This window comes from Eurypyga helias, unplaced genomic scaffold (genome assembly GCF_000690775.1).
Source record: "Eurypyga helias isolate BGI_N326 unplaced genomic scaffold, ASM69077v1 scaffold65, whole genome shotgun sequence".
Taxonomy (NCBI): domain Eukaryota; kingdom Metazoa; phylum Chordata; class Aves; order Eurypygiformes; family Eurypygidae; genus Eurypyga; species Eurypyga helias.
In genome coordinates, this window is record NW_010250530.1 from 52076 (window position 1) to 66706 (window position 14631).

Consider the following 14631-nt stretch of genomic DNA (forward strand, 5'->3'; position numbering starts at 1 on the left):
GGGCTGCCATTACTTGGGACACAGGATTCACAGCGCTCAATGCCAAGGTTACCCTGACCTTTCCCTTGAGCAGTTGTTTTGGACCTAGTTTATGAGATAAAAGCTATAATTCAGAATTGCTCTTTTCATGAAGCTGGTTCTTTGAGGAGAACAGGGTGAACTTTACCTGTGATGAGTTACATTTTTATTTATCGCTTAACCTCTGGCATGTTTTCAGATTATATCAAAACCCAACGAACCAGCTCGCCAGCATGAAAGCCACCCCGAGGAGACAGAAGAAGAGTTACGGGAACACCAAGCCCTTTTGGAGGAGCCATACAGCGACAGAGTCGCAAGCCAAAAGGAGGCCCCAGGGCTGGCCAACATGGTGCAAGTGAAGCAAGAACCCATTGAGAGCGACGAGGAGGAAGCAGAACCGCAGCAGGAGCTGGAGTCTGGGCAGCGGCAGGCTGAGCAGGAGCTGCTCTTCCGTCAGGTGATCGCGCAGAATACCAGGGTTGGGTCTTGGTCTTCTCTGTAGATTGCTTGATTCTTGGTAGTCACCTTACACTACTCTAAGGGGGAGAAACTTGGGGGAACCAGCTCTTGAGGATGTGCTACATAAAGAAACCTGCAGGTAAAATCAGTGCCATCCTTCCCTGGAGTCACTGTGTCCACTCAAAAGTCCCATGGAGGAGAATCTGGATCATCTGCACAAAACACAGTCAACATGTTTGCAGCCACTGAACCACTTTTTCTTTGTTTGGGAAGAAAAAGTATGTCTTAACTTTTTTGAGCACTAAATACTAGCAGAGGATTTTATTTTGGCCTTTATGGTGTAAGACAAATTGACTGTCTCATAGAAGGGCTGGATAAGGACACGGGGGACGTGGGTCATTGGAAGGGTTTCCTTCTTCAGAACTGGAGATCCCAGAGACCCCAGCTATGCTCACTTTTGAGGGTAAGAGCCAGAGGCTCGTGGATTGCAGGTAATAAATCCAATAACAACGTAGCGTAGTGTAATCTTCCAAGTTACATGGCAGTCTCCCAAAAGTTGCCTGTTGTGGTAGCAGTAATGAAGGTAAGAAGGTTACAATTCTCTTAAGGCATGAGTACTCATCCTCGCAGCTCTTAGCACTCAGCATCGGACTGTAGGTACAACCGTGCGTAACCCCCGCCCGGGGATTTGCAGCCAACAGCCGATTGCTGTAGCCATGCCAGGGTGTAGCTCTCCGAGTAAACCCACAGCCCTTGGCTAGGGAAAGCGAACTTGTGCCAGGTTTGCAGTTGCAGCGTCCGTGAATCGGGTGCAAATCGGTTGCTCCCTGCGGTCATCTGCATCTCATTGCCATCTCCCTAGTGCTGCGGAGCTGACTCGCCTGTCCCGCACGAACGTCTCTGGCTGTTGTGCTCAGGGTCTGCGTTTTCAGTTCAGTTTCAGTTCTCTTCAGAACGGCGCTGCCTTGAAAGATCAATGCCGTTGCCAGCCGTGCTCGTACAAAGTGTTACTTGATTTATACGGTCACATCTGAGCCTTGTTGCCTTAGGGAATGAATACATAAATTAAAGGTAACACGCTGCTAATGCTGGACCACAGTGACACTGTTCCTCTGAAAGTGCAGCCCCCACTGCCCCAGTCCTAGATGTATGGTCACACCTGAGGAATCTTAAAAATATTGTCCCCCTCTGCAATTATTTTGCCTCAAAGAGGATGGGAGAATAAATAGAGGAGGGGGAGGGTTGTTAGTCTGCGGTTGCAGCCATCCCTTCTGACCAGAGCCTGACCAGCTGATGGTCTGGCTGTGCAGAGAACCAGCTCGGCTGAAAACTCCATCTCCTGCCTGGGGTCCGGTTGAGCTGGACACATTCCTGGTCTGGTGCATCGCACTGTTAAATGCACCAGTGCAGCGGGTTGGGAGGGCAGCGGGAGGAAGGTCCCAGGGAGAGGATGGGTCTGCTTCTGCTAACAGTGTGCACCAGCTCCAGGGCTGTGCTTTGAATGCACTGTGCTGGCGTGACTGCGCTCTAGAAACGTGCACCCCTTCATTTGCTGCACGCCTGTGCATCCGCTCGTTTATCGTGGAAATGAGTCCAAGCCTGGGAACCTTAAAAACCTTTTTATGAAAGCACCACGCAGAATTTTAGCAACTCCCAGCTTCTTTTCCCTGCAGCAAGCCCTTCTGTTGGAGCAGCAACGTATTCACCAGCTGAGAAACTACCAGGCATCGCTGGAAGCAGCTGGCATGCCCGTCTCTTTCGGAGGGCATCGGCCTCTGTCCCGTGCGCAGTCCTCGCCTGCCTCGGCCACCTTCCCGATGTCTGTACAGGAGCCACCCACTAAGCCAAGGTTCACGACAGGTAACGTGTTGGGGCACTGGAAGCTGAAACAGTGGGGCTGTGGTTGCTGTTTTGCCTTATGTTTTGCATTTCTGCCCTGTCCCTGCAAAGCCACCTCTTTGGGCTCTGCATCCCAGCTACGTCTGGGGACTCCATGACATCCTGTCTTCTTCAAGGATAAGGTTCAGTTGTCTCACGTCCTATTGTCCTGCTTGTCCCATCCCCAGAGGGACAGACACCCTACAGTCCAGACAGCAAATAACCTGCAAAAATCAACAGAATGGTAGCACAGTGCTTCAATTATGTATCTCCAGAAAAAACCAGACGAGTCATGTGCTGTGACAAAGCTGATTTAGATGCAGGGTGGCGAGCGGCAGTGTTATTGGAAAAGGACAGCAAGCCAAATGCAGTATCTGTTGGCTGTATTTTCTCCAGTCCCTGCGCAATCTCGTGCCCTAAGTTATCCACTCCAGGCTCTGTGCCAGCCTGTCCCTCCTTCTGAAACACTCTCTCTGCCCGTAGGTTAGGAAAAACGAGGTGAGTTGATTATTTCAAGTTGTCTTGAGCAGAAAGACAGACTGAAGAGTGTTTTCTTACCTGTTCAGTCTTCATCTTGAAGGAAACTTGAGAGCAGTTCTGCACTGGCCTAGTGAAAACCAGAAGTGCAAAGAAGGTGTTAATCTCCCCACAAAGATCACAGGCAAAAAAATAATTGCTCTTCCTGAATCCTGACAACTAACTTTTTTCCCCCAAATCCCTTCCTGTCTATGCAGTAGCCTTAGGAACAGATGAAAGTTAATTTGTGTGCAGCTTCTCAAGTCCTGTGTTGGGTGATTAGGCGGACTTATTTTGAAGTCCGCCTTCTTACCCAAATGTCAGACTCTATTTTGTGAATGAACATTTTTGCAGTGTGATGTGTGCCTTGGGAAAAGGAAGGGGAAGAAAAAAAAATCCAGAACGCCCAAAGAAGAGTAACTCATGATTTTGTTTCTCTTTCACTTAGCCATGTATTCTTATTTAACCCACACTTCTCGCATCATTAAAATCAGCTCTGTGAATCGGGTTTATTTTCAGATGCTGAGGGTATAGTAACAGTGATATGTTAAATATGACTCTGTTCTTCAGCTGCTAGCTAGCTGCAGGGTGGGAAGCATCTGTGAGCAGCTATGAAAAAGCCCCAGTATTATCTCATCTTTGTGAATCAGCCCTTGAAGTCTAATCATTGTTAATATTGAAACCTTGCATTTCGGCAAAACTGCATTTCTAATGCAACCGGTTACAGCGAGATTATTCTACGTTTTGGGTTTTGCCAAGGATGCAAAGAAGGGCAGTCCCCTGGCTCACGGTCAAACCAGATGAAACTTGAGCATCTAAGCCACTTAGACCCAAACCCTGTTGCTTTAAAAACAAGGAAGCCAGGACCGACTTTAAGAGATTATTCATTCCTTCTCTCTCTTTCCTTCTCCTCCTCCAGTATTCAAGTTGCCTTGTCAATCATACACAAGACTTTGAACATACAATAACATTTCCTACCAGAGGATATGTTTGACTCAGATATGTGCCACTAGATTTCATTTAAAATTACAGGTAACGTTAAGAATGCAGATTTTGAGAGCTGGGCTGCTTTGAAAAGACACTTACAATGTTATGATTTATTTTCCTCGCAGGCAGGAATTTATTAAAAAAAAAAAAAGGTGAATTAAAATAAGAAGTGGAATATCACATTGCTTTTATATAGCACTGCATGATCCAGTGCAGTGAGGTGAAGAATGCTTAGTGTAGTTCACCTGTAAAATATCCTCTTCATGGCTTTTATCCATGTTAAGACTCCGAGGGCTTGATTTTTCCATTGCCTTCTATCTCGTGCAGTTCTCTACATTTATGCTAGGTGAATGGAGGAGGAAAACACAATAAATTGCTGTCAAGAGAGGAAGTGTTGGGCATTCATTGGCACAAATAAAGGTGAGACCTTTATGCTAGTCCAGTTTAATTAACTGTCCCTATCTGCTTAACAGTGGCAGGAAAAAAGAGCCTACTGCTATGGGCATGTGAGCACAGAGGAATAAAGCAGGCATTTCAGCTGCTGAGCATGTGTGTGCGAGTTAGGTTGCTCATGTTTTCTTTAAGTTGTCCACGGTGTGTCGGAGATTGTGTTTTTGGAGGTAGATACTAAAGATTAATCACTAGGATTGAATTATTCTTTGAAAGGCAGGAAATTGAAGTCTTGGGTATTTTACAAAGCAAGCAGTGCTGAAGTGCACCAGGCTTCTTTTTCGCTAGGAAAAACCATCTGTTTGATAAGTGGCTGCTTGGGAGACTGATCCTAACGCGATTATGCGCTTTGGATTTCAGAGGAATTAAGATTTGAATTGTTGTCATCATTTTTTGAGAGAGCTGGGAAAAAACAAACCTCGTTCAACGGCCCTAATGAAGCCAACTATAATCACTCTAGTCACGAATGTGGCTCTTAAGAGATCAGTTATTGTCCAACAGACAGAGGAGTTGTCTGTCACTTTCACGTCCAGGATATTATACATTAAACACGTAATGCTCTCTCTGGATGGAGTTAGGACCAGACAGCTTAAAATTCTGAGGTTTATGTATAATTTATTTTCCTGTCTCTGTCATTGACCAATACCTGAGACTTCAAAGGTGTAGGAAAAAAAAAACACGATGTGCATTACTCCACATGAAAGTGAAAACAGTGCCCTTCCTGACTTTTTCAAGCAATCAGTTTTATGTCCCGAAGCATGACATTTAATTTTCCTTCCTACTAGCATATAAAAGAGAGCTAGTCCTTGAACTTGCCCTCGCTAGCACAAGTAGCCCCCTTGACTTTAATGAATACTTCTGCATGCACTGTTCTACACACTTGAATAAGACTTCTCAGGTTAGGCCATTAATTTGCATAGCTCCAATTATCCAGTCTCTGATCTCCTGTAAAAATGGTTCCACAAATTATTCTGATGTTCTGCATTAAAGTATTTTTTTCATTTCTGATGAAGGCATTTATTCTCTCCTCTGCAGAGCAATATAATTATCTGAACCTCAAATCATATGTTTGTTCTGCCAAGAAAAGCAAGTTGGTTATGCTTTAGTGCTGACCTTTAAAAATGATTGTTCTCATGTCTTAAAGAGTATTGCTTCCAGCACCACTTAATTTAACTTGCAATGGCCGATGTAGTTTTGTATTTTAAGCTTAAATTGCCAAGCTTTCCTTTCCTTTCCTTTGTGTGTGTGTGTGTCTTCATCTGAGTGTCCCCAACCACAGGAAGGAACTTGGAACTGCTCCCGTCTTTCCAGTGGTTTACTTTTTAAAAAGAGATGTGTTGAGTGACGTTTGATTACAGTGTAGAAGTTCATTGGGACACTACTGTTATTTGGTCACTGGGAAAGGAGATCAGTTATAGCTCGACCAAGTTCTATAAAGCCTGCTGTCATCCTCGTTAACTTAAAAAATAGAGATGAGCAGGTGTGCTACCACCACCTTTTCTGAAAACCTTTTCTTTAACCTTTTTGTCTACTTATGTTGAATAGGCTCCGTTACCAAAACCCCTTTTAGCTGTAGACGTGTATTTTAAACACACGTATGGCTTTCCAGCGCTTGGGGATGTGTGGGAGGAGGTGCTGGCTTGTGTGGCCGGGGATCTCGCCCACAGCGACCTGTGTTTGCAGCGCTCTTAGGTGGCACCGAGTAAGATGAGTCGATAAATGCCATTGCCTACTTGAGCTGACACTAAACTCCCTCCAAAGAACCCGGGAGATACCCAGCAGATCTGCTGCACCGTAGAAAGGCAGGAGAGGAACGGCAGAGTGTAAGGTCAAGGCAAAAAGCTGGTTTTAGCTTTGCAGTTATCTTTGGCTCGATCTGTGTTGGCTTCTGCCATACCAGGCTCTAGCGTTACCCAGGTACAAAATAGAGAACAAGACAGAGACTTTTTAGACTGGCTAGGCATTGCTTTACCTCTGCACCTAGGGCTGCATCGCGATCGTTTTTCAGGAGTTCCTAATGCTTAAAGATTTGGGGAAAACACCCTTGAAACAGCAACTGAATGGGCTTAGACCCCTACTAGCTTTTAATTCACTGCCAGGTTGTGCCCAGCTCACAAGTAGCAAAACCACTTGTTAGAGCATCGGCATTAAGCATCATGTGGGAATCCAGGAGGCGGGCAAGAAAAGGCTGCTTAAAATGCACTGCTTGAAAATGCTTAGGTTTTTCCACACGCTCATGAAGGTATGGTGTGAACTAGCCTGAGATTTATCTGCAGGTTGCAGCCTCTCTTAGAAATGAGGTGCAGCTTCTTCTTTCTAGCTTTCCTATTCTACTCTTCCCGTTTCCATTAGTGAATTCCCTGATGCACTCATTTGCCTGTGCTTCACGCAGCGCGCTTTCCCGTTGCCCTTCTCTTTGGCTGTCACCAAAATACCTCAATTGCAGCATCTTTCAGTCCTTGCTCTCTAAGGTCAGTGCCCTCAGAGGGTGCAGTCCTGGCTCGCTGGTGCCAACAGCAGAGTGCTCGTGGACCCAAGGGTGCCAGGGTGGCACCCAGACAGGTCAGCACCTACCTGATGAATGACTTGCAGCCTGTACTTCTTTTTCTTTGAATTCAAGGCTGGGTGTTGACTGTGAATATGTATGTTAAATAGATGTGAATGCACCTATTGGCTTTAAGTCTATGAGGCGTAGTTGTTGACCCTGTAGATGCATGTGGAAGTTGGAGAAGGCAGGACTACTTTCCTTTTTTCAATATTTTAGCCAAGCCTAGTGCAGTCTGGGATGGTCTAGGAGGACATCTGCATGTTGTTGCCTGGAGATGAGTTTTCTTCAGAAAGAATTAACCTGAGGCGAGGTTGCCGCAGGCAGTGCATACTTTGAATGAACTCGGACGGGGGAGTTCTCACGGGCAGCCAGCCTTACCACAGGCGTCCAGCTGCTTCTCAGGTGGCACTGGCAGTGCTTGGCATTGCCCAGCAGCTCCTAGTGAAGATCGGTGCTGTGACTCAAACGTGGGAGACCTCTGCAGAGCTCTGCAGCATGGTCTTAGTTACCTGAACTTTGGCTAACCCAAAGGCAGTCAATTAAGCACTGCTCCATTCTCTTCCTCGAACTGAATGCGGTTTGGGCTTTGTTGGGCTTTCTTTTCTTTCGCTCACCTACAGCGAAGCGGGGAGTTGCCAGATACCTCCCCTAAGGCTGAATGCTGGCAAGTGTCAGTGCCAGGGTTTGTCTCAGAGGAGAAAGCCAATTTTTTTCAGTGGCAGAACATGCCTACACTCAGTCAAAAGGTGTGATGGCAGCCAGAGCCAAGCTGGGGTACCTGTAGCAGCACGGCGCTCAGCTCCAGGCCAAGTGTCCATCTGCGTTCTCAGAGCCTGGTTTCTTACAAGCCCCTGTGAACTCCAGGCAGTTGTAAATTGTGCTTTTTTTTGTGTGGATGCCCCATCCCTGGAAGTGTTCAAGGCCAGGCTGGATGAGGCTTTGAGCAACCTGGTCTAGTGGAGGGTGTCCTTGCCTGCGGCAGGTGGGTGGGACTGGGTGGTCTTTAAGGTCACTCCCAACCCAAACCTCTTCATGATTATATGGTTATCAGTACTTGAACTACATGAAAGCCAGCTCTGGTAAGCTCCTTGAGCTGCATTCACGCTGCCTGCCCCAGCATAGGTGTGCTTGTCTGAGATTTATGGGGAGCAATATCAGTTGGAGTGCAGAACCTTTGACGTTGGGATCTGGGAATAGCTTCTCCCTTTGCCACTAATTCAGAGGCTTTGGATTCTCACCAAGACCTTTGATTTGCGACTTTATGCTGTGCTTTCCAACAGGTATTTCTTGCAAGAAACCTTACTCCTTGGGGGAAAAACAACCCACCTCTTTTGTTTTGTTTTCTGGAGCTTCTTCCTGAAGGGAAGGGTAGATTTAAACATTTAACTATATCTCTTTTTCTTGAGTTAAAAAAAAAAGAAAGGTCTTTTGTCCCTGGGACTGCATAGCTGTGGAGGACCTGCTGTTTTCCTCCAGTGGAACATTGGCTATGAAATCATAACTCCCGTTCCAAAAACATACCCGGGCAACTCTGGTGCATGAATCAGTCTCCTACGCTGTTGTCATGCCATAAATACTTGGTAATGCAAGAGGATTTAGCTGCCTGACTCCCACGTTCAAATGAAACAACACTGCTAAATACCTACGTATCGTGCTGAATAATTATGTCCAAGCGTGCGCTAATAGCCCTAATTAGCATGTTGTCAAATAATGTTGATGCAAAGACTTCAGCACAGACTGTTTTATGAAACATAGTGCCTGCTAACGACTTACTCCTTCTGGTTTTTAATCCCAAGCCCTGGAGTCGTTTTAAGCAGCAGTCATGAAAGCACCCAGCGGAAAAGTTGCAAGTCAGTCCCCTCCTAGATCACGTTCCTACACGGCCCCCCTGTACTCATACTGATGCTTTCAGCTGTCACCACCTCCTGTCACTCTCACAACTTCAGCCTGCAGAGATGTTGGTGAATAATTTCTTTACTGGATCTGTTGGGGATTTCCAGAGGAAAAGATTGTTGCAGGTTTGGTGCTGTCTCAAAGCAGCATCCTGGATTTTCATTTCTTAGAGCTCTGGGAGTCCTGGTAAACACACAGTCTTTGTCTAGAACTGTTCAGTTGAATATGAAGTTGAATATAAAGTGTAAAAAAAGAAACAGAGGGATTTTTCCATATATCTGGCAAATTTATTTTTGTTTTAAACTGAGAGCGATTTTGTAACCTCTGCTGCAGGCCTTGTATATGACACCTTGATGCTGAAACACCAGTGTACCTGTGGAAACACCAACAGCCACCCAGAGCACGCGGGGAGGATCCAGAGCATCTGGTCCCGGCTCCAGGAGACGGGTCTCCGTGGCAAGTGTGAGGTAATAAAAATATCAGTGAAGGGGGAGATGAAGTGGTGGGCCTGGGAGAAAGGGAGAATTTGGATTTGTCTTGCTGATTCCACTGCCGGGTTATGAGCATTTTTGAGGGGCCGATTTCTTGTCTGGGCGATGGCGTATGTACTGAACCTGCAGCTCGGGCTGCTGATTGCTACCTGGGTGTGCAAACTTCATGCTGCGTTCTGGCTTGACATTTATATAGCTCCAGCTGTTGGCAGTGGTCTGCTCTGTGTGGCCTAAATTTAATCCATTCCTAGATGACTGCTTACGCGCGTGCGTGTGCACGTCTGTCGGTGCTTTCCTAGCGATCCGATTTCATTGCGCTGCGCTGGCTGCTGGAAAGTTCCCGTAGCGTTGCAGAATGCTCCTGCCCGCTGTTGTAGTGAAGCTGCTGCTGTAATTTTCAGTCCTGTTCCCTGTAAACTGGAAGTCCCTACCAAGTAGCTAAAGATAAAAGCAAGGTAGGAAGCAACTGTTATTTGCTATCACTTAGATGATGACAGCAAGAGCTGCGGAGCGACAAGTTTATATTTCTGTGGTTTAATACCTTTTAATACCATTAATACTCTGTCATAAGTAATGGTCAACCTATAGCGAAGATACTGTAAAAAGAATGCGGATAGGAGGGCGTAACTAAGCACCTGTTCTGTCACAAGAGGGTCAGTTAATTGCATTGGACATACATGTTTAAGAGCAAGGCCAACTAAGATAAAGCGTAATCCTGAAATAAAAAGGCTACTGATTAATACTGTAATTATTCTGTATAATCTGTAATTATTCCCTATAACTAATAGCAGTGATGGTAAGTTAGTGGTTGTGTGTACGTCAGTTCCTCGAGCGTCTGAGGGACTGAACCGTGCAGCGTGTTTGGGTTATGTCAGCATCTGGCTGGGAACGTTTTCAGAGCGGTCAGAAGAGACATCCACATGGTGGCAGCATCGGCGTTGGTTCAAGTTCCCTGTCAGCTCCAGATTTATCCCCAAAGAGAGCAGGGAAGAACTTCAGGCCTGTTTCTGTCTACAGAGATCCATTTAATGGCATTTTGGGATTATTATCTGGGACCAAAAAAAACCCCAAACCCAACAAACAAGTAACCCACTGCTGTCTAGCTCCTCTGCTTCGAAGCAGGAGTTAAATAGAGCAGTGCTAATTGCCTTGCTGCCTGGATTTGTGCTACAGACGTTCTCTAATATGTGGAGCTCTTCACTGTATGATCCCAGGCAACTGTTCTGTTCCTCAGTTTGTTTTTTTCGGCTGCTCTCACAACTGGAGCTGCTCTTGATGTTCACCTGCTTTCCACCAGTGTTTCCCTGCTGACCACTAGTGAAAGTCCACCTCCCCTTGACTCTTCCTTTTCCTGAAAACGATAAATATGTGATGTTAGCTTCTTGCCTCAATTACAGGGTTTTCTTCTCTGACAGCTTTCTTCGAGGTCTGACCTGCCAATTTGGGATGAGCAGCTGATCTAAGCACTTTCTTCTCTCTCTGGTTAGCTTTCCTTTACCCCCACTGTCTCCTATGCCTGCTCAGACCTGTGTTAAAGTTTCTTTATCTTTTCTCATGGGTCTGATGAGCACAGCCTTTCCCCACTTCTCTGTCTCTTTCCTACCTCTTCACTTCACTTTTCTGTTCTTGACAGGGCTTTTTCTGGAGCCGCTCGTTCACTTTCCACCACCCTTGACTAAGATACTTCTCTTACACGTTGCAGAGCCCGTTGGCTACTTGCCCGCCCTTCAGAGTCTTTCTGAAGCTCCGCAGTTGGAACCTGTCTGCGAGCATAGCAGAGTGGAGAACCATATAGGGTTTTCCTTCAGTGGAGATTACCTCCACATCAGGTGCACTTGCCTGGCAAGGGGACAGCTTTTTATACACAGGTGATCTGTCCTGCTAGTTTGGAGCATGAGCGTGAGCCGTTGGCATTGCCTGGGACGATGGACTTGTTTCCTTACCCCCAGGACAGGGATGCTGTAGACTTAACATGTAGAAAGCTTTGTTCTGTGGGACATGTTCCATTATATGATCCATTTAAAAGGACTTTTGAAGTCTGGCCTGTATAATTATGATTGCTTTTAATAATTATGTTACTTTTTCCAATCAGTGTTGCCTGTGCCAAAGCTCCATGCAGGACAGCATGAGCTGAGCCCTCTAGCCCCGCTCACAGTAGTGTGAGTGTGATGTGCAAAACATTAACAGAGCTGTTTATATGAGGATGGGGATGCAGCCTGTTACGTATCTACAATTCTTTTATGGATTATAACTTCTCTGTCTGCATAGCAGCCCTACAGGCACTCGGAACGAGGTGAATATTTTTAAAATCAGTACTAGGTCTGCAGAGAGTCAGCAGCAACACTTGGATTAGAGCACTCAGAAATTTGCCGGGCTGTATGCTTCACGTTTTTGCTGAGCTCCTTTTTTCTTCTACCTGACTTTTTTGCTGACTGACACATCTCATTGCTCACTGCAGGCTCATTTTTATCTTCACCGTTGCACGTCTGTTGTCCTGTGCCTCAGACATTATAAGCCAGTTAAGTAAACCCAAGGGCCTGATGTGAAAATTGTTTGTGATTATGTATTTTAGCCCGTTTCTTACAACTTGTGTGTAAAAGGACAGTTTGAACTTTGACAATGCCTTATCCTCACGTTTCCCCTTCCTTCCTTAACAGCTCTTTGCTGTCATCTGGCTGCGGGTGTAGTTTGATTCTGTTGGTTGTGAGTAATTCCTTGACATGGATTAAAACCACAACACCCTGCGTAGTGAATAATCCCGTACACACTGTGCGGGATCAGACGAGACTCCGTTGGGTCCGTGTCCTCCTCCAGAAGGAGTTTAACAGCTCTTGTTCCCCTCCATGACTGCACGCTGAAAATAAATCCCAGCTCTGCTTTCTCATGCAAGTTCAAACAATTCTCGGTGTCTGTCTCCTGGAAATTTTCTTTTGGTGTTTCTGTTGCACACATGCCCCAAGCCCGAAAAGAGCTCACAGATAAATATGTTTATCATGCATGCAAACAAATACTTGCTTTGAAATTTCAGACATGAACTAAGTGAAAACCTGTTTCCATGAGGCAGCTGAGAGGCTCCTGGACAACCTGCCAAGTGCTGAGTTCCTACCATTTCTCTCAGAGGCAACAGAAGTGATCCAGAAGGGACATGAATATTTTTAGAACAGGAAAAAAACACCTCGCTTCTCCCCCTGCCTCTCATTTCTCAGCAGTAAGACAGAGATATGTTTGCTAAAGTTGCCCAAAAAAACCTGCTTTATGTCCAGCTGAAGGGTAAGCGTGCGCCAGATTTGCAGTGTGACAGGTGAGAGCCTGGCAGAGTCACGCGGGTTTAAAGATGACCCTTTGGAGAGAAGGCGGTTGTCCAGGCTTAACGACAGCTACGGTTTATGGCATGGCTTGATTAATTAAGTTAACTTTATGAAATACGCCAATTACTGTGGTGTACGTTCAGAATTTAAAAGCAACAATTATCCTAATTGAGGCAATCTCAGTAAAAGACTGCCCCCCAAACGAAAACCCGCAGTCGCGGTGTAGAGCAATCCTCCCAGCCCGCATCAAGGGCCTGAGGAAATCGATAGCTTTTGCTGTGTGTTTTGGGGGTATTCAAATCCCCGGGCTGCTCGAGCAGGAAGGGGAAGGAGGAGTTCCACAACCAGGGTCTGTCTCCAAGCATGTCTTGGCAGCAGTCTTGCGTTCTTTAAAGCATGAGGAGTGTTTGCTGAAGGTTAATTGCAGCTGTGGAGGACTGACGTGAAAAACCAGACCCAGAGCTCTGTAAGAGCAAAGCCGTGTCCGTGGCGTTCCTGGCACAGCATCGGATGGGTGTCCGGTTGATGGGCAGGATGGGTCCGGGCACTCTCTACAGCTCCCTGAAAGGAGGGTGCAGAGAGGAGGTGGTTGGTCTTGTCTCCCCAGTAACAAGCGTTGGGTCAAGAGGAAACGGCCTCAAGTTGCACCAGAGAAGGTTTAGATTGATTAGGGAAAATTTCTTCACTGAAACAGTTACCAAGCACTGGTGTGCAGGCTCCAAGGAGGTGGAGGAGATGTGGCGCTTAGGAACATGGTTTAGCGGTGGGCTTAGCAGAGCTGGGTTAACAGTTGGACTCTGTGATCTTGAAGGTCTTTTCCAACCTAAATGGTTCAATGGTTCTGTGACCATGAGATGAAAAGGTGAATAAAAGGCAGACTAAGAGATGAGCAGGGTTGTGTTTGTTGTTCAGAACACAAAGGAGAAGCTGGCTCCAAGGAAACGGATGAAGAGTGCAGGAGGACCTGTGTAAAGCAGTGGGGAGGAGAGGTGGTGTGCTGTCAGGTTTTGTGCAGAGAGGCAGGAAGCAAACAGGGTGAAGAGACAACTAATTAATCCGCGTTAAGAAGCCAGCGCCTGAGCCAGGAAGGAGGTTAGGCATGCGAGGGAGTAATACGGAGTGAGCAAGCTCCATCAGCAGTGTGAAGCCTCAAAGACTATCGTGATTCAGGAGCTCTCAGAAAGTGAAGACCTGCTCAGATTAGGAACGTGGATGGCAGGCTGAGCTGAAGCCTGAGATGCAAGTTGTGATGGATCTGGAAACAGGAGCCAGGGATGTGTTGTTTTCTCCAACTTTATTTTGGGACGATTTATTTCATTTTCTTGTTGCCTTTGTGTCAGAGCTGAGAACAAAGTATGTGGAGATCAGAAAGGTGCAAAAGCATCTCAAGTTTAGCCCTTTCCAACCAGGCAATGCTTGCTGTGACATTTGTGATGTAGATTTGTTTGAGTACCTAGTACTGAACATGTACTACTTGCAGCACAAGAAGGAAGTTCTCCATCCACTGTCGTTTCCATTCAGTTTTGGGTGTCACGTGGAGGGGAGGGTGCCGTTGATACCCTCCTGAAGAGCTTGGATGCCTTGGTACGGCCACCTGCTTTATACAGGAGTAGCCCTTTCCCGTCCCGGGGAGCTGAAGCTGTTGGCACCCATGGAGGAGCCGGCACATTATTGCGACAGGCTGCCCTTCTCCCGATAATCTTCACGTAACGCCGAGAAGCGCAGGATGCTGTTTCTGTCCGTCCTCTAAATGCAGCAGCTGAAAGTGGGTCAGTACGTCCTGTTCAAAGGAAAAGAATCGGCATATGGGTTAGAGGGAAGCTGTAAAAGCCTGTAACGGGGACTCAGGCAGGCTTACCACGAGCGAGAAAGGAAGACAGGATAAAAGTTCACAGGGGATTTGCCAGATATTTCCATCCCTTCTGGGTCTAGCATTTTTGTGATTATTGCCTCTTTATCGGGACGCTGCGTTTCTTTGCCTCATCGTTAGCATCAGGAAATGCTGGGTGGTGGAGCAGAGCAGGGCAAAAATGAAAGAGGAACTGGGGAGCAGAACTGCTCCCACCCTGCTTTGATTCCTGCT

The 14631-nt window shown here is 46.5% G+C and overlaps 1 protein-coding gene across 1 annotated transcript in view; it reads left to right on the forward strand.

Annotated features, from left to right (window-relative positions):
* Window positions 1-9251, forward strand: part of LOC104509663 (histone deacetylase 4-like) — a gene marked incomplete at its 3' end in the record, with an annotated part of 55408 nt that extends 46157 nt beyond the window's left edge. Inside the window, exons 10-12 of the mRNA XM_010151684.1 lie at window positions 218-475; window positions 2151-2337; window positions 9083-9251. Coding sequence (XP_010149986.1) covers window positions 218-475; window positions 2151-2337; window positions 9083-9251 — 614 coding nt within the window. The remainder of the gene's footprint in view (window positions 1-217; window positions 476-2150; window positions 2338-9082) is intronic.
* Window positions 9252-14631: the final 5380 nt, after the last annotated feature.